The 26,062-nt window shown below is 42.4% G+C and overlaps 1 protein-coding gene across 1 annotated transcript in view; it reads left to right on the top strand.

The window, feature by feature from the left end:
• The window catches only part of DOK5 (docking protein 5), a 118,506-nt gene that overhangs the window by 51,944 nt on the left and 40,500 nt on the right, over positions 1-26,062 (top strand). The window contains exons 2-5 of the mRNA XM_016120823.2: positions 1,015-1,122; positions 21,388-21,502; positions 21,589-21,708; positions 24,444-24,633. Coding sequence (XP_015976309.1) covers positions 1,015-1,122; positions 21,388-21,502; positions 21,589-21,708; positions 24,444-24,633 — 533 coding nt within the window. The remainder of the gene's footprint in view (positions 1-1,014; positions 1,123-21,387; positions 21,503-21,588; positions 21,709-24,443; positions 24,634-26,062) is intronic.

The following is a 26,062-nucleotide window of genomic DNA, read 5'->3' as shown; positions in this document are numbered from 1 at the left end:
TTTTGTTCGTTTTGTAATTGGATTGTTGGGTTTTTTACCATTGAGATTTCAGAGGTCTCTATACATTCTAGATACTAATCCTTTGTCAGATATGTGGTTTGCAAATATTTTCTCCCATCTGAGCTTATCTTTTCATCCTTTTAACAGGATTTTTCATAGCAAAAGTTTTAAGTTTTAGTGAGGTACAATTGGCAAGTTTTACTCTTATGGATTGTGCTCTTGGTAAGAAGTCTAAGAACTCTGTCTAGCCCATCATCCCCAACATTTTCCATCTTTTTTTTTTTTTTTACTAAAAGTCTTATAGTTTTATATTTATATTTAAGTTTGTTTTATATTCAAGCCTACTTGGAATTAGCTTTTCTATAAGACGAGTATTTAGGTTAAAGTAGTTTTTTCTCTGATGATAGTCAATTATTCCAGCATCATTTGTGAAAAGGCTACCCTCTCCACTGAATTACATTTTCACTTTTGTTTCCATATGATAATCCTTGATGAATTCATTGAGTGTGCAAGACGAATGGCTGTAGAATTGATATTATTTACTGTATTATTTTACCGATCCCTCTTCCTATTTAAGAAATGACACACAGGGGCTGTCTCTTTCTTGGATTACCAATGACATCTTTAGAATGTCCCAGATCGATGATTTCTATATTTAATTGCACTTGAAATTAGAGCACGTGCCATGAATGTCTGTTGTTTGTACCGCTTTGAGATTTTTAGCTCTGAGATTTTTCTCCAGTGTTCCTGCTGTTATTGTTATCAAAACATAAAGAAATTTGCCTTCAAATACTCATTTTCTTTTGGTTCCAGTAATGATGAACAACATAGCACGCTCACTGTGGAACCAATTTTGGTTTTTAAAATTTTATTTTCCCAAAGCAATATCGCATCTATGGCTTGTGACTATTTTACAGGTGAGGACATCAAACAGGAAACATTTAAATGCAAATGTCAGTACATAATACCTGAGTCCATAGTGATGCTGAGCTCGGTCTTTGTATATCTTTCCAGATTTATCAACGATGCTGGTTAGTATTCAAGAAAGCCTCAAGCAAAGGTCCGAAGAGACTGGAGAAATTTTCCGATGAGCGAGCTGCGTATTTTAGGTGTTACCATAAGGTAAGACTCGATTGCCATAATTTTCCAGAGATCCGTTCACAAGGAGGGAATTCCAGTTCACCAAGTCCGAAAACTTGCCTAGACTCTTTGACAAAGGTGCAGATAATACTTTTTCCAAGTACAGAACAGCTCTAAAATAATGCCTACTTGCTAAGTGTCTAAAATAACTAACTAAAGTCACTCTTCCGGTTTCCTACTGTTTATTGTTGTTGTTTTTTCAATCTCTAGTGTAGAACTTACCATGTTGTTTTGTACATTTCTAATTTACACAGTAGACCCTGCTTCCAACATCGGAGCCCCTGGAGGGTGAGCGTGGGGTCTCAGGTGTCTAGCACAGTGCCTGATACACAGTCGACCCTCCCTCAGAGCTTGGAGGGTGGGGGTGGGGGGAGGCCGGAGAAGGAGCTGGAAAATGGGTGATCGACGGAGGAGGAAATGCCACCCATGAGTTTATTTCTTTAAGTTGCACGACTAAATTTAATTCAGACTTTCGGTATTCTTAGTAGTAGTGAGATTTCCTCACTAAAAATAATAATCATGTGTTAAAATACGTGATTTGAGAGTGGAAAGTTAAAGTAAATATAAGGTATACTTACCAGTTAGATTCACAAATTAGGCCTGTCTTTCCCTCTACGTGGTATAATTTTTTCATGGGCCTCATTAATGCGCAGCCTGTGGATTTCTTCTTTTCTCGAAAATGTGTAGAATCACGTGATTAACACTTCTTTTTCCCCAAGGCTCCGGCTGTTCCTGCATTGGGAAAATAGTACCGTTTTGACTATGGAGGAACCATGCTTATTTGTATAATAGAACATTTTAATTGTCTTGGTTTTCCAGAATGAAGATTCTCATTTGGTGAGAATTTGCCAGGGCTGGTGTTAACTCGCCATTTAAAATTTTACGTGAAACCGCCAGATCCGTTAGCACAGAGATTTGGCTGGGTGAGGGAAGGCGAATAATCTTTCCTTTTGTGCAACTTCTCCAAAAGTGGTGACTTTACAACATCTTATTAAGGACCCGTGTTGACACCTTTGGTTCATACACCAAGTTACGACAGCGACTTGCTGTGGCAGCCTGAACCAACCAAGGTACCATCAGCGCCTTGTTCTGTCTGGTCCTCGTGTGTGGCTGATGATGTCAACCAGTCCTTCCTCCTTTTCGCTGAGTTCACATACACCCAGAAATGTCTGATTCTTCACAATGTTTTCCATCTTCCTTTCGGAATGTGGGGACGTAGAGAAATGGGCTCTGTTTTGCTTACAGCTCTTTACTTACCTAACGGAAGAAAGAGGACACGCGAGGAATTACTTTACGGAAACTCCCCAAATTCAGCTCCTTAGTAAATGATGTTGACCCTGTGTTTGGTACCTGTAGAAACTCCAAGTACATCACACGACCTCTGTCAGTAACGCTGTGGTCCAGGCCCCTGGGCTGTCCAATACTCAGCCCACTAGAGTCTGTTCGAAACACTTATTCCGTAGTCGTGACCCTGGCCCACACACTCCCATGATTCGACCCCCTGTGGCCTGTTCAGCCTTTTCTGCTCTGTTCCATCTGCCCCACTTGACTCTGCTACAGCTCTCTGGGCTCCTTCCTTTCCTTAGACCATGCGAAGCACGTTTCTGCCTTTGACCTTGGTCTTCCCTTTTCTTGGAATCCACCATAAATAGCCACATAGCTCATTTCCTTCATTTGTTCAGGTGATTGCTTAAATTCCTCCTCTTGGCCTCAGTATTTAAAATGGAATATTCGACCACCCCCCATCTCCCTTTGCCCTTCTCTTTAGCACTTATTACTACACACATATTTACTTGTTTGTTTCTTGTCTTCGCCCTGCGACCACCATAAAATACGATCCACAAGGACAGAGATTTTTTTTTTTTTTTAGGAGGAGGCATGGTTCACTATTAGTTGTCCGTGTCTAACACATAATAGACATTTTTTACATGGTTGGTTGAAAAGCGATGAATATTTTCAATAGAAGACATGGCATACATACAGATGTCTTTGTGTTATCCTTTTATACAGCTTACCAAAAGAACTCTGTACTGAGACATCTGAAGCCAGAAACAGGCATTCTGATCCAAAGGAAATGGGGCGGGTGATGATCAGGGCAGAGAAAGCCAGGATTGGCAAGGTTTATGACGGCCGGACTCAAATGGACAAACTGGAGCGGATTGCGCAGTTTCCTCTTGAATATGAAACGAGTCAGGGGAGGTCAAGGACAAACTTGCCCTCTTTCAGACTTCTACCGGCTGGCCTTGGAATTTAATATGTAAATCTTTGCTTTGAGGACCTGGGTAAGCTACATTCTCTTTCATCTCTAATAATCATTAAGCAGAGTTCAAAGCATTAAAATGAAAGAATTATGAACGTGCGTCCAACCGCCAAGCCCTTGATGCCTTCCTGCAGCCGATTCATCCCCCTACTCCTTTAGATCTGATGATACACTTAGTGTTAATCTCTGGGGGCATCGAAAAAGCTAGAGCAACTCTAAGATATGCATTTGTAACCTCAACGGTGTGTAATTTATGAGTCTCCATAATGAAATACTGGGGTCGAAGTGGCACGCCATGACCAGATTTTAGAATTTATTTGACTGCAAATCAACTTCCCAAAGCAACGAGGGCCCTCATACTATGCTGTTTGGTCAATACCGAAATGACGTGACATTTGTGAACGCCTCTCCTGCGAGAAATCTGTAGCGTTCAGGAGAACACAATGCCGCTTTCATTTTTAAAGACGCTATTAAGTAAAAATGCCAGTTTTGCCTATCTGATCCGTTTCAGAAGTTTTAACAGGAGACATTGGCCGTCGAATTTTAAAACCGGGTGCCTTCCTTGTTGCAGATGCAGCCAAAGGTGCTGTCATGCAAAAATTGGAAAATAAATATACGAATAATGCACATCCAGAGCAATTCATTTTTCATTTCTTTGCCTCTTCCGTGAAGCGCCCCTCAAGGACCCACAGCTGTCAGAGGCGGCTGTGAATTTGATGAATTGTAATCGCAACCATATTAAGACTCCAGTGACTTTAGATAGAGTCTCTCACCTTCTCGTTAAACCCAAGTCCCCTGTTTTCATCCAGAGCATCAAAGCGGCTCACGCCCGCCGGGAGGAGTCGAGCGTTTCTGTGCGTGGTTTTACTTTTTTTTGAGATGAGTTAACAGTTGGGAACCTAAGTGGACAGGAGACCGCCTGCCACTTTTGTGACCAAGGTAGATGGTGGCCTGAGTCTGGGAAACCCGCTTTCTGATCTCGGCGTCACCACCGGGAGCAGCCTGCAAAGCAGGTGGCTTAACGTTAGTGTAAAGGTGGCCTCCAAGGCACGTCACGCTGTAGCTTCTCCATCCTCACACGAGACTTGAGTCAGTTCACCTTGGACCCAAAGGACGATTCCGATAAATTCTCTCAGACCGTGTTTTTTTTTAAAAGTCCCCAGAAAGCGTGGCAAAGAAGAGTTTCGGGAGGCCCGGGGTTCCGTGTTTGAGGGACTGGGAATGCCCGCGTTTTCATGCCCATTTGTGGGGTTCCCGGTCCAGGGCCGCCCGTCGCAGGCTCTGAGGGGCCCTGCACTTCAGAAGCTGGGCCAGTCTCAGTCAGCACCCCCAAAACTGATGGGCTACAAGCTATCGTTTTTCCGTTAATCGCATATTCCCAGGAACAGCTAACCCGAATTCTAAGGAACACGGTTTTGTACGTGCTGCTGTCGTGTGAACCTTATTTATTCAGCGTCCACTTAATCTGCTGTTATTTCAACACTGAGCACCTGGGAATGATGGCGCCTGTTTCCCTGAAATCCCAGCGTCAGCCCGTGTGTCAAACAGATCAATGTGAATGTACTTGAAAAATGGAAGAGCCTCTGACTACGAGGAACGATTGCCAGTATTATTTTTGTCGTTCTGCCAAAGCCCTTTAGGCTGATTTGTTCTGTCATTCTATCCTTCCTTAGTGACGAGCTCACTCTTACGTCTCCCAAACTCAATAACGGACCTTGTTCTTGGTTTCTGCGAAAATAGGATTCCAGGGTCCTCACAGTGAGCTAATGTCCTAAAAATTAATTCTCTGGAATTTCTGCCAGTGTATCTTGTGTGTGTGCACGCGCATGTGTGTGTGTGTGTGTGCACGCGCGTGTGTGTCTCTGTGTGTCTGCGTGTGTGCATGTGTGTGTGTGTCATAACTTTTTCCAATGACTCATTCTTTTTTATGTAGTTTCTCCCTCCTCTAAAACGTTTCCTCTTATGTAGCTGTCTACAATACAACTTTTCAAAATCCTAAACTACGTCATAGCCTCCTCTTTCAATACATTCAATGCTTTGAAGTCATCCCCTCCTCGTGCAAGAAGCTGCCCAGGCCTTATTCTAGAAGCTTCCCTCAGGTATGCCATGATCACAGGACTCCTCATACTTATTATAGTAAGAAGCTGTAATCTCCACTAATTAAATGATAGCTTCTCACTCGGAGGCTTTTCCCGGATGCTCCATGCCTAAGTTTCTAAGACAGAGGTAGAGTGGGTAGAAGGGGTTAACTGGTACCCGAACCACGTTTTTCTGACCTAACTACTTTTACTCATAAGGAGGTGGAGGTGCCAAAAAGCTCCTGAAAGACATGAGACCGAATCAATGACCGTTCATCTCCGGGGCTTTCTGTCACAGCGTGTGGCACCGGTATCCGTTCTGTTGTTTACGTGAGAAGCCAAGGGCCATCCGGGCCTCCCTCCACCTCAGCCGCTCCCTCGTCCGGTCCACCACTGGGTTCACACTCGCTCTTGCCCTTCCCCGGACACCTTTCCTTCCCTGGTCCGTGCGGCAGACATTTATCGATCCCTCAGAATCTCTGCTGTGTCTTCATCTTCCCTGTGAGTCTTGCTGACCCTCCCTGAGTCGGTCCTTCTGCATGGATGCACTGGTCACACTGAAAGCAGTGATTGCTTTTCATGTTGGTGACAGAGTCTTACGGCTTGGTACTGACCTCATAATTACAGCTCTTCTTCCTTGGTGATGGACAACTGGTTTTTAGTCGAACACAAGGCTACCCGCGCAGTGAGGTGTGGCCATGTGACTGAATCCTGGTCTTAGGGGACGTGACCAAGGAAGGTTCTGGATCCTTCATCTCTTTTACTTTTCTGGACATCGGCCATCCTGGCGCACAGTATGGAGAGACCGTGGTTGAGGATGGCACAGCAGTAGGACATGCCCCAGACGAGAAGTTGGAGGGCAGTGCCCAGGGCTGGCCGGTGGCCCCTGGTCCCGTGCCCGTGCCCGAGTCCACCGAGCTGCTGAAACAAGACCCCATTGCCTGGGTGGCTCACGGACGACAGACATTTGTTTCTTATGGTTCTGGAGCTTGTAAGTCCAAGTTCAGGAGGCCAAGTTTAGGAGGTCTGGAGGCCAAGTTCAGGAGGTCTGGGGAAGACCCTCCTTGGGGTCGCAGACTGCCGACTTCTCGCCATGTCCCTGCGCAGTGGAAGGGCCTAGGGTCTCTTTTGTAAGAGCACTGACTCCATTCATGCAGGTTCCACGCTCATGACTTAATCACCCCCGAAAAGTCCCAAACCAAAGGGGTTAGGCTTCAATATGTGAATGTTGGGGATGATCACAAATATTCAGCCTGTAGCACCATAGAACAACAGGAGGCCGTAACCTTAGACTATCTCTGTTTCTTTGGTGAGAGGAATGCTCTTCTGTCCTGTTTAAGCCTTCGCACTTCTAGTTTTTCTCTCATGTGCCCCGGAGTTTGAGCATAGCGAAGAGAAGCATGATACATTTGCCTCATCGCTTAATGCAGTCCGGGTAGAGGATTCTGTTGCTTGAAGCCAGGGGTGTCCTGATATGATCACTTTCTGCTGGATTGTGAGCTTCTTGGAGATGAGACCTGGGTTTATTCAGCTTCGTGTCCCAGGGGCCCCGCCTAGTGTTTGAAGCAAAGTAGCTCTGGATCCCAAGGGTACTCAGGGTGCTCAGGAAATGACCTGTGACCTCCTCCTGCCGATGCTGCGTGGTGTCAGTCCACGTTGTAACATCTACCGCAGCACGAGTCACGGACGTTGGATCTCGTACCGCCTGTGAGTTGCAAGTACTAGATGGTTTCAAACGAGTGCCTCTGAAGGATGTTTGTGTTGTCGTTTTCGAGGCTTCCTTTCATCCTTAGAATTACACCAAAACTCACTGCCGGTATCATGGACTACACGGCCTCGAACGATTCTGTCCCAGCACACGCCTCAGACCGCTATCCCAGGCCACTTGCCACCTTGCCGCGCTGACTTGCTTCCGCCCTCAGGACCCGCTCCACCTCAGGGCCTTCGCACCTGCCGTTCGTTGGGTCTGCAGGGCTTTCCCCCCATGGTCTCTTCTCTTCCTTTAGGGATTAGCTCAAGTGTCATTGCCTCGGATAAAACCTTATTTGAATACTCCGTGCAGCTCCAAGTCGCATTTCTTTAGTTTATTTAATTTGTCACACGTATCACTGTTGTATTTATGTCACTCATTCGTTTGTATACTCGTTTACCGCTGGCCGACGGTGAGCTCCAGGAGACCAGAGCGCTTGTACTGTGCGTTCAGCTCTGTGCTCTCAGCATCTCCAGCACTCCAGGGAATATAATAAATATTCAGTAAATGTTGGTTGAACTTGTGATAGAAGAGAGAGCATCGCACCATGGGCTACTGGGGTCAGAAAGGCCATTCTCTGTGCCTTAAGTTGTTAATCTATAAAATGAGAATAATGATAATAGGTCTAGCCTCACAAGGCTGATGTGAAAAAAAAATTTAAAACAACATAATGCAAGCACTTCACACTCTACTTGACCCGTTCTAAGCCCTGGTGATAAATTATTAATACGATTCCTTTAAAATACACTGTGCTGTTGGGCAATGCCATTTAAGTTAGTGGTTTTCCTTTGGTCACTATAACAGTTGATATTTACCGAGTGCTTCATTTTCTTCACCAGTCGCTTAACAAAGTACTTCTAATATGTTAATCTATTCCCACAACAGTCCTATGAGACGGATACTGTTATTATCCCCATTTTACAGATGAGGAAACCGAGGATGCGTGAAGTTAAAGAATATGCCCAAGATTAGACAGTTGGGAAGTGACAGCATTAGAGTCCGAGCCCAGGCATTCTGGCTCCGCAGACCACACTCTTGATAATCACAGTAATTGTCTCCTTGGCACAGAAGCTTTACTTCCTGGGACACCTGATCCAGATGGCCCAGTATTTAAATCGTTAAAAGTGAGAGCTGTTCTCGCTGAAGCAGGAGCGAAGGATGGGGAAGGGGAAGAGATCCCAGACATTCCTCCTTTCCCCTCTCCTCCCCACATTCTCGGAGGCTCGTAAAGGAATTTTGAGGAACACGTTTAAAAGCAGTTTGTTTAAATTTTTTAAAGTTGCACTTGATTTTGAGGTAGCTAGATTCATATGCAGCTGTAAGAAATAACACGGAGAAAAGGCATGTCCTTTATCCAGTTTCCCCCAGTGATAGCGCAGTAACATACTGAGGACACTGACTTCGTACAATCCATCGATTTTATTCAGATTTCCGCAGTCTTGCTCGTACTCATGGGTGTACTATGCAATGTTATCTCCTGTGGGCTTGTGTATCCACCACCACAGGTGAGATACAGAGCGAGTCCGTCAGCCAAAAGATCCCTTGTGATCCCTTTTAGAACCACGCCCCCCGTCCCCAGCAAGCACTAATGTGTTTTTTATATATTTTTTTCTTTTCAAAAATCATGCAGTATGCAACCTTTTACCGTCGGCTTTCTTTACTCAATGTAATTTCCTCATTGTGTGTATCATTAGTCCGTTCCTCGTTATAGCTGAGTATTCCCTAGCATGGACTACAGTGGTTTGTTCTATTTACCTGTTGAAGAACATCTGGGCTGTTTTCGTTTTTTGATTATTATGAATAAAGCTGCTATGAACATTCATGTACAAGTCGTTGTATGAATATATGTTTGATTTTTCTGGGTTCATTGCCCAAGAGTGGAACTGTTGGGTCATGTGGTAGTTGTATGTTTACTTTTATAAGAAACCGCCAAACTGTGTTACAATGTGGCTGTGTGACTTTACCTTCCCACCAGCAATACGTGAGTGATTCAGTTTCTCTACATCTTCGCCAGCATTTGGTGGTGTCATTATTTTTATTTTAGTCATTCTGATAGTGATATCTCATTGTGATTTCGATTTGCATTCCCTAATTTCTTTGGATATTGAGTATATGCTCATGTACTTATTTGCCATCTCTGTATCATTTTCTGTGAAATATCTCTATGTACATTTCCCCCCATTCACGCTTATTTCTTCCGTGTATTTCTTAAGAGCGTCTGTTCCTCAGACTCGGGCTGTGTGATTTCACACTCGTGTGTATGTGGTGGCACTCAATGGTGATCCAGGTGCACGCAGAAGCTCTCTGTAAATGACGTCAAAAGGAAAAGGGTGGGTTTTCTCAAGTTAGTGAAAAATCAATCACTGGTTTTTGAGTATGAGAGAAATCAAGGAATATCGTGATCAAGGAGTTGTTTTGACAAAGGATGGAGATCCACTTACCTCATTTTAAAATATTTTGCAGATAGCTTTTTTGTCCTCTTCACTCTTCTCATTCTTTAAATTACAAATATTGTATATGTTCCTTGTAACAATTCAGGCACTTTGGACGTGTACGCAGTAAAATGAAATCCTGTCTTGGACTCCACCCTGGTCCTCAGGAAAAAATACCAATAGTTTGATGTGTACCTTTCACGCCTTTTTCTCTGCCGATACAAATAGAAACGTATTCTCATACATATACAGATCCTGTTTTTAGAGCGAGAACAGAGTCATGCATTACTTTCGTACATACTGTGTTTAGGAGACCATAATCCCCAGGACACTTTTGCTGAGTCTGTAGTTCTTACAAAACTTTTAGTAGCGATTGCTTTCGCATTCAGAATATTGTGGTTTATGAGACAAATTAAACGGTGACATTAATTATACCAGTCCCCTTTCCTTCAATGTACTGACTGTGATTCTAAGTCAATAATTAGTGGCTTGTTAATTACACCTCATTTATTTAACAGTTCTAGGGTACTCTTTAATATTGACACACTGTAATCTGTTTAAAAATACCCAAATTGATAGACAAAAAGGTTTCCAAGTTTTTTGCCATTATAAATTTTATTACAGTGAAAAAGCTGGTGCATCTCTCTTTATGTGCTTATGTTAATCTTTTTGGGAGAAAAAGTCTTAGAAATGAGATAGTCAGGTAATATCCAACACCTTTAAAATTTGTGTAACTACTGCCAGATTATGTCCAGATAGGTTATACAAAATCACATCTCCACCAACAGCTCAGGAAAGTGCCCTTCACCCCAGATTTCATTTTCAGTATAAATTTCAGATGGAAACTTTTCAGTTTAAGCACTTTTTCGGAAGGGGTATAGCTTTTTTATTCTCAAGGAAGACACTATCAATGGATTATTTAAGTTATTTTCCATGTGTAAATAAAGATCCACTCTTCAGGAAGACAGTTCACATTTCTAAGTCAGACGGGCACTGGTCCAGTTTATTTTAAGTGACCAAGGGCATGTAGATATTTTTGGAAAGAATGAAACCATCTGTATGGGGGTTGAGAAATAACTGCCCAGACTGGTTCTTTCTTAAGAAATCTTTTATGAAATGTTCGCTTAAACGGCTGTGTCCAGATCTTGAGGGGAGATTTGTAGAGAGGAACGTGTTCTGCTGACAGCTTTTGATTAGAACTGAGTATGTTTCTTCGTATTTGCCTGTCCTTGCCTAATGGCACTGTGTCTTAAAACCATTAGTGCTTTTCTTAGGAATGAATATGAAAATGTTTAAAGGTTTGCAACACATTATATGGAGTCCTTTGGAAATTTTTAACAGAAATGTTTATTAGAGTATTTTAGAGTATTCTGAAATTTCAACACAAAATAATGTAAAAATAAGTGTTTTAACAAAATAATAATAAGAATAGTGTAATTACTTATTTTATTAATACTTGAGAAAATAGATTACTTTTATTTTCAAAGACAACCTACAAAAGTTAAAAGGGCTTATGCCTCTTCATTTTCAGTAGGATAATGGCTTTAATTTTTTTTTTTAAGTATGAAGCAATTTGAAACTTCTGCAGATCTTTGCAATTTGCATAGACAAAGCGAATTGCTCACTTAATTCATTCAGTCCCGCGAGGGGAAAAATAATTAGGATACAGCCTACAAAAGCAAGGCGGCAAATTGCCTTTTAGGTAGCGGTCTCGTTTTCGCTCTGTAAACATAAATAAATCATCATCTGTACATTACTATCAGCAGAAGAAGTGGAAAAATTGGAAATCAAATCCTTGTTTTCCTAAATAGATTTTGACTTTGCCGCACACCAAGACTATACTTACAATCACCACATAATGCCTGGTAATTGCATAATTCTGACAGGAATATACCAGTTCCTCAAAGAAACTTTTTTAAAAATCTGATTCTATTAATCTTCTCTTGAAACACCAGAAGAAATTGCAATAGTCTTTCCATCTAGTTATAAAATAATCCATTTGGAAAATTGAATTGTGTAATTTGTAATTGTTTTCTAAGTTGTTAATGCAAAACTGTATCGGTAGCAAATTAAACTTTTAAAGTACGGCCACTTTGTTAATCGCTGGCTGTTAAACATTTATTTCAATGAATACTATCACTTATGATGAATAAGACATCTGGAATACAGCTTTAAGCAGCCAAACTAATTTGGCAGTTCTTATTTGGGAATTCCTACTAGGATGGCGTACTTAAAGATTTATCAGAAATTTAGGAGAGTGTCGAATGTTTTTTCCCTTTGATGGAGTCATAATACTTTGTGTTTTTAATCATTAGAGAACTAGAAACCCGGAACTGCGTAGTAATTGAGTAGCTCTTAAGTCTCTCTGTTTGCAGAGCTCGGGTTCTAACCTTAGCTGAAGTCGTGATCCGCTTATAGCCTGGCTGTCTGCAGGCCTCGGCTCTGCCCTCCGGTCATGCTCTAGGCCTTGCTGTGTGTGAGGCCGCCATGGATGATGGCCAACCCAGCTGCGCACTGCTCGACCCCAGGGGGCGCCATCCTCATCGGTCACTATGTCGCTGCAGGATGCATCAGCCTTCTTCATTTTCTGCTTTTCCCTGTAATGCGGTTCCTCAGCCTCAGCACCATCGGCGTTTTGGTCGTGTGTGTGGGTCGCATCCTGCGCATTGTGGGATGTTGAGGATTTCTGCCTCTACCCGCGAGATGCCAGTGGCACCCTCCCAGATTTGACAACCAAAATGTCTCTAGATATTTGCTAAATGTTTCCCCGTGGGCACGAAGGCTCCCCCAGATTGTAGACCACTGGCCTGCAAAACGATCTTTCCGATGCACGGGTATGCCCCTGCCATGTATGTGTTTAAAACCTTTGAATATCTGCTTTTCAGACCTCACGCTTTGCATTGCACTCCCGAGAGCAGCACGCCAGCCCTTTCGAAGCTCGCCCTGGCCCAGCCGCTCCCGCTGCACGCTTTGTCTGTTTCCCACTGCAGCCCGCCTCACTGTCCCTCTCCTCCATGTTCGCATCGTGCCAGACTGCAGTCTCATGGCTGCGCACAGGCGGTTTCTTTTGCCTGTGCATTTGTCCTTGGTCTCATAAGTCCTCACACCCTTCACGACGCACCTTGGGAAGTACAAGGCCTGACTCCAGAATGACGACGTCTCTGATTCTTTTCTGTATGTCCATTTGGTGGCTCAGTAAAGAGCGGTCAGGTTATCTGGGTTCGAATCCCGGCTTACCTGTTTGCCAGCTGTGTGAACAAACGAACCTCTGGCAGCCTCAGCGCCCGTATCTACAACAGGATATAGAATAGTGCCAGCTGGTTAGAAATGCCATCAACAATTGATAGGGACTGCATAGAACCTGGTCTCTGGCACATAATGAAGTCTGCTCGCCTAGAGCCAAACCCTGCCTCTGCCACTGTTTGGGAATTGTCCAGCCCTGGGCATGTGAATGACATCGCTGTGCCTCGGGCCCCTTGTCTTTACACTGGAGGGGGTGACATCGTTTACCGCAGGAGGCAGAGCTTCCGTTTAACATGTGCGTGTTGGGGAGGTACACTCTTGGGGGCACAGTAGAGAACAAAGTGTGCGGCTCCCCACCCCCGCTGTAGTGGGGAAGAGACAGACGGAAAGGAAACGTGTAAGTAAAATACTCGGTGTGTTGGTGCGGCCGGGAAAGGCAAAGGAGGGAACAGCAGAGCAGGCAAAGGAGTCGGGAGCGTGGGATGAGAGTGTCGCGATCTCGAAGAATCAGGACCGGCATCGCCGGGAAGGTGCCGTGTGGCTAGCTGAGGCCTGGGGCACCTACAGGTGGTGCGTTTCCGGGCCGGAGAGGAGCAGCGCATCCTCGCTTGGTGGGAGCGGAGAGACACGGACATGAAATGGACTTTAGTTGGGCTTGGGAGACGAGAAAGTCCGTCGCACGCAGCCTTGGTTGCCGCGGAGTCGTGCCTCCTCTCTGTGATGACCCCTCGCATCACAACAGGCTGTGTCGGCAGAGAGGGATGTAGGAACACTCTGGAAGATAAGCAAGGCCGAGGTGGAGACGTCCGCGTGCACCTGTTTTTCTTCCCATCATGGAAAGAAATCCATTTCCTCTTAGAGGAGCTCAGAGTGCGTGGGGCCGAAAGCACACAGTTGGGCGGTGTCTTGAGGATGACGTGAATCGGAGTTTGTTCAGGCTGATTTTCGGCCAGTGCTGTCCGATATGACCACGCACTGGAGCCAGAAAGCACTGTCATGATCCGCACTGGTCCCGGAAGGGCGAGCTGGACCGCCCTCACCATCTGCCTCGAGTCTGTTGAAGGAAGGATGCCTCATGCAAGGGGAGGGTTTGAAGGTCCTGATAAGATGGCATGCAGGTGCCACCGAAAAGCTCGAGAAGCAAAGAATCGCCAATGCCCCTTCTCCACAGGCTGTAGAAGTATGACCTAAATGGGCCCCCGTATTCACCTGTGCATTTTTTTTCTTTTCGGATCCTAAATAACTATAGTTATAACAGCCAGCTGGCTGTCCCTGCTGAAATGCCCGGGAAGAGACCGATGATGGTATCAGGTCCAAAATGGCACGGTCCCCTTCTCAAACACGCTACACGATGCTATGCAACAGCTCACCGATTGACAAATCTACGTTAAAACCCGAGGATGAGGCTGTCCAAATATAGAAAGAATAGAGTGAGATCTCAATAGTTGAACTTACTCACTCGATTAAAATCAGTGGTTACACATTTTGAAATAATAAGTGAATAAGATGCTGGTACTATTCGTGGTCAGCGTTTCCAGATTATCAAAAAGCAGTGTGGGGGTGGGAATAGAGACAGCAGTCTCAGTCAGTGTTTATCTCGAATCTGGCAATCATAGGGAGATGGGCTTAGGTTGACAAGCCAGTTGGATTAAAAAGAATGGTATTTTGATGCAGCTAGGAGTCCTCAGTGGCTGCTAAGACAATTGCTTGAAAGGTGGTTGGGAACAGGATATTCACATGATGCCAGAGTCTCACCCAGCTGTAAATACAAATAGAAAAATTGCTGTTTTGCTATAGAGAGAAATGATAGCTACCTCTACGTGATCAGACTGAGCTGCAGCAGTGGAGGGGTGTTCTGAGATTAGGCACCTTCTGATACAAGGCAGCATGAGGCCCACAGCATCTCTTAGTGAGTATTCTTAACAGAAATGTTGTCTGAATCTCATGGAGCCTTTCAGTATTAACTTCTATGTCAGAAGAAGTACAGGTGATAGAAAAATTAAGGGCATCATGGAAAAATAACGGTTATCTAGAACATGGGCTATTCTACAGGAAAACCGGCATGGTCTTTGCAAAATGATGGTATCGTTTGCAAAATATGGGGAAGGTTCTAAATTAAAAGTGCCTCTTCGTGGGATCCTGGTTTGGGGGATAGTGGAGCGGGTGTGAGCACAGCTTTGAAAGACATTTTGGGGACCTTTAGGGAACTTTGAATATGGGGTGGAAATTAGACGATATGGGAATTCTTGCCTATTTTCTGAGTTGTGGAAATGATGTTGAGGCGACGTGGGAGAACCTTACTACTTATGAGAAACATTTGCCGAAGTCGTAGGGATGACGTGTGTCTGTCTGTGCGTGGAGTTTTCTTTTAAATAGTTCAACCAAAACCAAGTGTGTGTGCACAGGTGCGTGCATGGACACACACACGCACTCATACGTTTACGTGCATAGGCGGATAACGCAAATGAAAGAAAGGTGACAAAATGTTAATAATTGTCAGTTTTAGGTGCTCGATGTACATTGTACAGTTGTCTGTTGGGGGGCGGGGAGAGGGGGGAGGATGTGCTCCAGGGCCCCCCTGTGGATCCCAAAATCCACATAAGTCTCTTATGTAAAATGGCATAGGACAGTATTATTCTTTCAGCTTTTCTGTGTTTGAAAATCTTCAAAATAAAATTCTAGCAAAGAAAATGATGAACACAAAATTCCTGGAGCAGAAAGCAAAAGGCAGAAAAAAAAAATCTCCAAATTTTTTAAGAAAATGAAGCATTAAAAGAATTAGAAAGAATAAGAGGACTGAAATGATTCCCAAATGTCAGTTATAAGAATTAATTTACATTTATTTAACAACTGTTATCAAAAGACAGTGGCTTAGATTGGTTAATGTCGTAATCCAACTACATGTTTCGTAAAGTCAAATAATACGTTTCTACAAGAGATAGATCTAACATGGAAGCAAATAAAATATTTAAAAAACACAATGGTCACCCGTGCAATGAAATACTACGCAGAAACCAAGGCTTCTTACACACGCGACAGCCTGGGTAAACCTTAGACACAATGTTGGGTGAAAGACTCAACAAAGAAAAGTGCTTACGATATGATTCAATTTATACGAGGTTTTTTAAAAGACGGAACTAAGCAATGGTGATGGAAGTCAGAGGAATGGTGGTTTTATATGGGGTCGGTATTAACTCAGTGAGTGACTGAGATTTTTTGCTGCACAGGTGTGTATGTAGGTGAAAGTCGATTGGACTGCAGTCTTGAGATTTCTGTCCTCTCCTGTACATTCTTGATCCAGAGTACCTGATATTTAGATTCCTGGACCAGGTATCCCAGCACGATTTCACGAGAGCAGGAGCCCGAGATATAAACCGAGGTGCTACGTCTACCCACATAAGCAAGTGGCTTTTGAAAAGCTGAGTTTTCTTCAACATTTTAAGCCAAGAAGAAAGGGCGATTTCCCTTCAAACTGCCTTCTATCGATGTGGCAAATACTTTATGTTTACTTAGGAATTAAGTTTTACAGTCCTTATATTTTTTCTCTCTCCCAAGTGATGTGCATTTAAAGATATTATTTACAACTAGCAGCAATAGCTTTTAACATGTTTGTCTCCAAAGCTGTTGTTATCTTTAGTTTTATTCATTTGTTCATCTATTCAGCTAGTCGTTTATTCATTTATTTTTGGTGTTTTTTAAGGAACGTAGTATTAGGAAAAACATGCCTGTTTATAGGAGCCAGAAGTTCTCGTGTTTTGAGCATGGCTCCACCTTCCCTTCTGTCAGTGAAATCATAATTAAGTTTCTTCTCTGGTTCTCACTCTTCATCCTTGTAATGGGTTTAATAGTAGTACCAAGGATTTCCTTCTCGAGAAGTAGATTTATACTTGTTACTTTTAAGAAGATGAGTTGAGTGGAATCCAGCCTCTCGTTTAATGAGATGAACTCTACTTTAATATAATAAGACACTGTGTTAGATGCCTTTGAAAAATGTTTTAAAAGATGATAACTACCAAAATAAAACTAATAACCAGTATTCTACATTTGTTATTACAGATTTGACTAGGAAATCTGGTCTCCTTTGTACTAAAAGCGATATTATTATACAGCAGGATTTGAGAGAAAAAAACTCTGGAGAAAATTCCTGGCCAAAAGGAAATCAAACAGAGGGCGTATTAGCCAGCGTCTGCCATGGCGGCAGTTCCCAGGCTTAGCAGCTTATAGCAACACACCTTCATCTCCTGCCCTTGTAACACAAGGGGTCTGGGTTGGACATGAGCGTGTTGAGTCCAGCTGGATTAATTTGACTCCATTGAGATCCACCTGTCTGTACATTCAGAGATTCGGGAAGAAAGAGGGGAATAATCTCAAGGTGCAGGGTTAAAGCTCAAGGAGAGAGTAACTGACCTAATTATAGGCACATTTAAGTCATCTTCGTGGGCATGGCCTAATAGCTCCTGTTCTATCGGTCAGAGCAAGGTGCACGACCAAATCTAAACTTATCAGGAAAGAGTCGCCAGGGCTGGGAGGGAATGGACGATTGTGAACAAATAATTCAATCTAGAAAAGGAAAGGAAGGTTGCTGTGGAGTGTAGGATTTGCCTTTGGTCTGATTTTCGTAACTCCGAATCCTAGCGAAAGAATCGTTTTTGCCAAGTTTTATCTTTCCCTAATCTCTTCCAAACTCCGTGCTCAGAAACATCCTTTATGCCTCACAGAACTTCCTATTTGGTGTTCATTATCTTTTGACCAGTGCGATTTTCAGGGAGCCTCTATCTTCTCTGAATTTTGAGTTACTCCCAGGGTGAACTTGGGCCCAGGATGTACAAAATCAGATTATACCTGAAGCGAACCTGGGCTTTGAAAAGTAAACATTCAATTTCTAGAGAAAATCAAGCATTTCAAAGATCCTAATATTGACATTTTCAGTAAGCCATACAGATGTTTTCGGTCTTCTTTGATAGTGTAACTGGATTCTGTAAACTTACTTATATCTTGGAAAGGGAAAGGAAGCTTAGAAATTGAGGGCTCACATCAATTTGAATGAGGTAACCAGCAGCCAGAAGCCCAGACCGTAAACAGAAGTTATTTCACTTGTCTAACCTGGTCTGCAATTGTTTTAGCATGGAGAGTATACAAAAGGGTAGATGAAAATATTTAAACTCTTTATACACCATATTTAATCACAAAATGACTGGGTTTCCCCCCTACCCCCCCAGTTATCAGAACCCTTCTGTTAGTAATGAAAATGTGTAACTGGATCTCATTTAAGACCTCTTTTAGAACATTCTTTTGTCTCTTACATCATAATTCTCAGATTTATTTCAGGTTTTGGTTTGAAATGCTTTATAATCTTTCTTAGGGAATGCAGCTGTGAGGTGACGTAAAAGGCAAAGCAAAAACAGATAGTCGTGTGCGGACCTGTGAGCGTTGGGGTACCAAGTGGGAAGCAAATCTTTACCGAGTTCCGATGGAAATCTACCTTTCGTGCTTTACCAAGCACATGAGAGTTGTTCTGGGTGACTAGATGCCCTTGAGGTTCCCCTGGTTGTCACCTGAATTTTTTTTTTTGAACAATTAATTGAAAATTTTGCTGAGTGAATGAATGCAAGGGAAATTCTCGAAGAGGGACTATGGTTCTACTGCAGTTGTGTTTAAGTAGTTCTCTCTTTGACGCTGTTACACCTGGAAGACATTTCTATTTTGTATTTTGAATCTATATACAAAGCCATCAGGACACACCTAGAGTTGGTGGTGTGGCCGGTCTCTCGCACCGTGAAAGAAAAATAAAATCTATGACTGTAGAGGCTCAGGAGGGAGTTTTACTAAAAAGTTTTGAGCTTGGCAGGAAGTAACTTCTACTGATCTGAGACATAAAGAAAAGACAAGAAATTCAAGTGAAAGGTGAGTTGAAAGAGTTATTGCATGAGCATGGTCCTGAATGTTTATCCTTTTGAAGTACCTTTGAGGATCCAATACCATCACTTGTGACAGTCAGAAACACTTATGTAGCCCTCATTTAAAATGACATCCATACTAAAGGAGAATCTGGACCTTAATAAAATCTGTGTTTGCTTCAGAAGTGATTTTCTAGGGCCAAATTATTTCTTTGTAAAAGAAATATTAAAAAAAAATATGTCCTGTCTTGTTTTTTTTTTTTTCATTTTCAAAATGGAGCGATGGTAGAAATAAATACATCTTGTAGAAGTTTTCTGTGACTTGTAAATATACCTGCAATTCTTCGTTCTCACAATTGTCTCTTTAGTATGCAGTCTGAGGAAGAGTCTGGCATGGATTAGCGTAGATTGCAATTCTTTCGAAAGTCAGGAGTGTATGTGTGCTCACTGAGATGGAGTTCTGAGTTGGGGACAGAACTGTTGCTTCAGGACCTGATAGTCTTTTCAGCACCTAAAATGTAACCTGCCTGCCCTGGGCACACTCAGCCCCCTCCCCTGAGTGGGAGGGTTACATTGTTATTATCTAAACCAATTTCTAAGATGGGCAATTGTGTTCTGACTCATGCAATTCTCCCTACATTTCCTGACTTTTCAGGTGACTTATTCCTTCCTGTTGGCCCTTAATGGATACGTAATGAAATGATACATTTCAGAGTCACGGCTATGTTTCAGACGAGGGTGGACAACTCTTATATAATGTCTCACTTAGAGGGTCAGAATAAATCCTGGGGCACTCCTTCCCCCTGCCCTGAAAAGAAACATCCTCAAACAGGAGATGACTTTTGGGCATGAAGATTTTCTGTGCTGAAAGTTTTTAGAGTGAGCCATTAACGTTTCATTCAGACAGGTGAAGGACACAGAATTGAGGTTTAATTTGTCTCGTTCAAAACTTGGTACTGCCACATTTTGGCTGTGAACTCGGGCACATGACTTTGATCTTTCTCTTCATCTGGAAAATATCGATAATAATATCTATCTCGTAGGGTTTTTATGGAGATCAAACACGACATACTGTTTCAGAATAGTCGAAGCACAGTCTACAGTGTGCGATGCAGACTCAATAAATGTTGACTCTCCAATGATTGTTCCTCGTCAATTCAGTTCATCAGTAGGTTATTGATAGGTGACTCATGTCTAGCTGGGAGCTGGAGAGAAATGGATTAATTATAACAACAGATGATAAAACACAACTTCGTGCAGCATGTATAAGAGCAGAAAGAAGGGAACAATTGATTCACACTGAGGTCATGGCAAGTTTCCCAGAGGAAGAGGGCCTTGCAAGAAAAGCAAAATTTTCCTGGAGAAAAGAGGCAGGAGAGAGAGGCATTCAGCTCGGAGAAGCACCACGCGAGCAAATTTGTGGGTGTGTTTGTTCTTTTGTTTACCAAGTCCACGTGTATTTATCAAGTTCCCACTGGGTGACAGGCTTTGTGTCAGATTCAGGGGACACAGTTGTGTGCAAAATATATACTATCCTGTCTTATGGAACTTTCCACACCAGAGGCAAGACAGGCATGGCATCACCCATAGCTGTAAGGGCTGGGGGGGCATGCATGTCTTTGGACGATATCGCCTGGAGGCTCTAATTAGGGAGAGAGGGATGTGTTGTCCAGTAGGACTCTGCAGGTGACTGAGATTTAAACTAAGACCCTTAGGGTGAGTGGGGAGAAGTAAGGAGAGAGTGGGGAAGGTTCTGTACCAGGAGAATCATGGTGCCTTCTACCCTAAAGCCACCTAAGCTTCAGAGGAGCCAATTACCACACCCTTCAAATGCCCCAGGAGATCTGAAGGAGGGACAGCCATTTTGGAAACACAACAAGCCAATATCCTGTGTGGGAGGGGAGGGGTTATTAAAAGTGTTAAGGGGACCAAGCAATCGTGAGGGAATGACTAATAATAGTAATAGGAACCAGGTGATACCCTGCCATGTTCTCAGACTCCTAAAACAGAGGGTCCGTAAACATTGAGAAGCCAGGAGTAAGTCAGAGGGGTGGGGAGCATTTCACAAACTGGTCTCTGTGTTGGAATATAGGACTTGAACCCTGAGTAGAGGACATTTTTGGGATTCTGACACTCCATCTGTGACTGGCAAAGTGTGAGATAATTCAGTTATGAACCGGATTCTCTTTCCCGCCCCTTCCTTGGGGATCAACACGGGGACGTTCTGAAGGGACAGAGTATTTAAAGACTGTCCACGGTGATGGAAAGAGACATGCAAACAACTGAGAAGGTGGCGTTATGGGGGTAAAAACACTAAAACAAGCTTTCTACCTCCAGACAGTCGAGCATCTGCCACCTAACATGCTTCGGGAGGTTGAAAAAGGGAAGATCATTTGTTAACCTCCCTGGCTGTGTGTTCAGGACAGATCCGAAATGATTCGCAGCTTTCGCACACACACATTTTGCTGTCAAGCTGTGCTCCTCTGTGACGCGCCTCCGACTTCCTGTGTCCCCCCTTGGTCTGGTGGTGTGCCTGGAAGCATTCGTCTGGCAAGTGTGATCCAACTTGTAACTGTTCGTTTTGCAGGTTACAGAACTCAACAATGTGAAGAATGTAGCTCGATTGCCAAAAAGCACCAAGAAACACGCCATTGGGATTTATTTCAGCGACGACACCTCTAAGACCTTTGCTTGTGAATCAGGTTGGTGTGAGACAGGGACGACTTCTGTTTTTTGGCTTTTCAGGGGACGCAGGGCTAACAGGTTAATCTTTTGGACATTTCTGCAGATCTCGAGGCTGACGAATGGTGCAAAGTACTCCAGATGGAGTGTGTAGGGACACGGGTCAATGACATCAGCCTCGGAGAGCCCGACTTGCTGGCTACCGGGGTTGAGAGAGAACAGAGCGGTATGTAAAGAAAATTCTCTCCTTTGTTCTTTTGTGAAACCGTTTTGCCCCATGTGATAAAACATGGGGCATTTTCATTATGCAAAATTTTTGGCTTTATAAAAAATGTTTAAAGAGGTAAAAATAACCGTTTATTTCACCTAAAATACGTTAATATTTCAGTGTATTTCGTCTCTTAATGTGTTTTCATGCATAATGTGAACATATCTACATTGATAAAATCAGCTAGAAATTTTGGGGAAACCTGCTTTGTGCCAGTTTTTATGAGAGATGCATTAGAGTATTTAATTTTCTAGTAGCCTTATGGCAGAAGTACCATTTTACAGATGAGGAAACTGAAGCTTAGAAGAACTAAAGATACTGCTACAATTTCAGTAACAAACATTTGACTCCAGACTATACTCTCTTGGGCCTGTATTTAGAACACACAGATTTTTACAGCGCAATGAGTTTCTGTCTTGCCTTTTTCACTTAAACATTTTATTGAAATCTTTCCAATGCTTTTAATAGAGCCCCAACTCCACAAATCAAGTTTAAATCAAGTTCCATCAAATTTAAATCAAGTTCCATCAAGTTTAAACCTACTTAAATCTGTGATTTCTTTTTTCCTTACTACTGAAACCCTTGAGCCAAACCTTTGAGCTCAACACTCCATCTTGGAATAAATCATTTCAAGTCATAATGACCAACATATTCACGAATGCTTCGGCAAAAATCAGTCTTAGTTTACAGTATGAGAATGGAGGAGAGGAATCATTTCTTTGTCTCCAAATAACTGAACCTTGTGACAGGCCCGTTTGGATCCCAGAGTTCTGCTTTATCCTCCTGACGTGACCCGTGAGGCTATGTCACAACCAGGGGACCGCGGGTCACCCAGCTTGGTTATGAACTTGGCAGAGGTGGAATCGGACTGACCCCTCCCATGGGCTCGCACCCTAATTGTCAATTAAAAATCCCATCCCTCCAGGTTGGAATTCTGTGTCTTCATGACACATTTACAGGCTGGGACCGTTTTGGATACATCGTATCTGCCATAACTCACGGAAGTGTTAGACTGAGAAATTGAGCTACAGAGAAGTTAGGTCAGGTGCCAGGGTGCCAGGCTCCTCCCTTGGTGGGTCATCAAGTCAGGAGGCACCCGGCTTGGAGGATGCACCGTCTGCCTTGCAGTCAGATGTGCATGAAGCCAAATGTAGAGACAATCGTGACAGGTTTTGTTTTTTTTTCAAGACTGTAAGAGATGCTTCAATCAGTACTTATTTTTCATAGACTTGTATTTGTAAAGCTGCACCCCGGTAGGGCTACAAACTGAATTGGCTGCACCCAGGACTTAACCTTCAATGTTTCTGTGCCTCAGTTTCCTCTTCTGTCAAATAGGAATAAGAATACCTCTGTTATACAAGTGCTAGAGATTATGACGAAACTCAACTGTGTCTTTTAAGGCACCGTATTCATTTGTGTGACTTCAAGTCATCATTTAGTGGTCAGTCTCACCACTGTTGCTGTTGTCACTCTTGATAACGGTGATTATAAAAGAACTTTAAAGCATATAAACTGGTAATGGTCTCTCTTACTTTTTATTTAATGATGGAAGTTTTTCTTACTTGTTCCAGAACTCTCTAGGGGGAAATTTGCTCCATTAGAATATACTTGTAAAATAATAGCAAATATTTGGTCATAGAGAGTTTAAAGTAACTTAGAAAACTTGGATAGAAGCATTAATACATTTACAAACACAATCTTGGTGTTTCTGTTTACTAAATTCAATTAAAATCGATGAAAATTTGAATGGCTTCTTTACTATAAAACAATTACTTTAGAATGACATTAATATTATTAGTGCCATACTATTTTGCCAGATGTAGGCACTCTACCATAATGATGGAAAGATAAAAATGTGTTTGCCATAGTAATAATATTTTTGCTCATATTTCACTTAAAGATTTTTGACTCCGTGACTTCTTAAATTAATTAATTTTCTAAAAATATAATAGAAATACTGTGATCGTCTCTATGGGGATGAAAATTTGATTGCAGTAGTAAGCCAAGAGCTTTATTCAGAGTTGTCTTAAATTTTAAGAATCATCTAAACAAGCGAAGCAAATTAATATTTCTCTCCAGTATTTGCAGAAGACAGCTCATTGTTAAAACTAGTTCAGATATATCCGTTGGCATTTTCCCAAACTGTTGGTCTGTGAAGTGCATGGTATTAGCGTCGAGTTTTATTTAAATAATTTGGGAAACAGTTTTATTCATCTAGTTATGAAAATTATAAGGTGATCAGTATAACTTTAATATCATTAAGCCACATAACAATTATTTTGCACCTGCATCTCTTGTGAACACAAAAGTGTGGGTGTAATTAATATGTACTTGGAAGGAGAAAAAATTGTTTTTAATGGTTTCATTGCTTTAGGCATTTATTGCCGTATAAATTTTTTTATTATGCAAATTTAACAATTCTAAAAATAGTCTTTGCTCATGTAAATAGTGTTTCGTGTATGTTGACTGCCAGACTGTACAATTATTATGTGATTTAATATGGCCTTCATTAAAAAAAAAAAAAAACATCATTTCCTGGGACTGTTAACTTATGAGAAAGATTTGTCTTTCTGAATATCCAACCGAAAGCTAGAATATGAGCTTGAATGATGTTGAAATGCCTCTTTGTTCCTACAGTGTCTTTGATGTGTTATTCCACGGGATTGTAGACTAACCTTTTGTTTTTCTCCCAGAGAGATTCAATGTGTATTTGATGCCATCTCCTAACTTAGATGTACATGGCGAATGTGCCTTGCAGATTACATATGAGCACATCTGTCTTTGGGACGTCCAGAATCCCAGAGTCAAACTCATCTCTTGGCCGCTAAGCGCCCTGCGGCGGTACGGACGAGATGCCGCTTGGTTCACTTTTGAGGCAGGGAGGTGAGTTTCGTGACCGTTTTTTTTTTTTTTTTTTTCCCCACGTTTTTTTGTTTTGTTTTGTTTTGTTTGTTTCATTTCCCAGGTTCGCATTGTTGGAGGCCTGGGTTTACACGGGAGGCCACCATGCCACGTAGCATGCTTAGAGCAACTCATAGAGCTGTGGCTGTACGGTGCCACAGGCCACATCATAAAATGGCCATTTATTGCATATGGCTTTCTTTCCCATGGATGATTCTCATGTTTCATGGTAGGAATTTTCATCACCCAGTTTGCTTTCCTATCTCAAACTGAAGTTGAACTAGGTGACAATGGTAAAAATGTACCGTTCACTGGGTCAGGCTGAACAGAGACCAGCGCCTCGGTTTTCGGCAAACGTCCACACTGTTTTTCCATCTACGTTTTGTCATCTGAGCTGACCGGGGTAGGTTAGCAATGCGAGGGGCACCGTCGTCTTTCGAAGTGGCAGTTGGTCGGGTTCTTTCTGCCTATTTCTCCCGCAGTGTAATGAATTTTTCTCACAGGAATACTGAAAGGGGTTGATTCTGAAATGTGCTCCGCGCGGCGCCCAGTAAGCATTGTTAGAAGACGTCTCCTCTTCCTTTTGGAAGTTAATCCGGAGGACAGGATGCCTCCCAGACGTTTGGGTTGATCGTCCCCTACAAAGAGATTTGTCTACTCAGTATCTCAATTTCCTTCTCTCCTACCCTTCCTCCTTTGAATTTAGGCACTTTGTTTGTGTGTTTGTTTGTTTTTTGGAAACACTGCAGATAAATTTTACATTTTAGAAATGTAAAGGACAAAATTTTAAGAAATACAGAATCCGTCTATATACAGCCTGACATTATATCAACACTGAAAACAATCGACTTGTAATTTAAAAAAAGAAGTTTTTGTTTGCAAAGCGAGCAGGAGTATGATTGGTATGAGGGGAGTAACAGGAGCTCTAAACACCTGGGGCCCTAATTCACCTGAATATATGACAATCGTGCTCCACTCAGATTCCTCTGTTAATTCCATTTTAAACCAAGTCCAGTTATTTAAAACTTGCTTTTCAGAAATATGATCATTTTTACATTCTCCAAACCATCTTAGAAATTTCTAAATTCTTCTTTCCCATACCTCTTTTCCCTGGCCTATTTATTTTCAAGTACCGAAAATATAATTTCAAGCATAGTATAATTTTGGGTGTAGTATCGAAGTGCTATAAATGAGTCAGTGACTCTCCCAGTGACTGCAGAAGTCTTCACATTAGAAAATACAATTTTAATCTTCAAAGCAATGTACTTATTTTGTCAGAATTACTTATTTATTATCCTTATGGGAAAATCTCTACCTAGAAAATTAAGACTTTGTTTGGGAAGGTGGGTATATGTTCTTGTTTCGGTCTCAGAAATTATTTATGTTTTATTAATTATAACCAGTGAAATCA

This window comes from Rousettus aegyptiacus, unplaced genomic scaffold (genome assembly GCF_014176215.1).
Source record: "Rousettus aegyptiacus isolate mRouAeg1 unplaced genomic scaffold, mRouAeg1.p scaffold_m13_p_12, whole genome shotgun sequence".
In the NCBI taxonomy this organism is placed as follows: Eukaryota; Metazoa; Chordata; class Mammalia; order Chiroptera; family Pteropodidae; genus Rousettus; species Rousettus aegyptiacus.
This window is presented reverse-complemented; position numbering and strand designations above follow the sequence as displayed.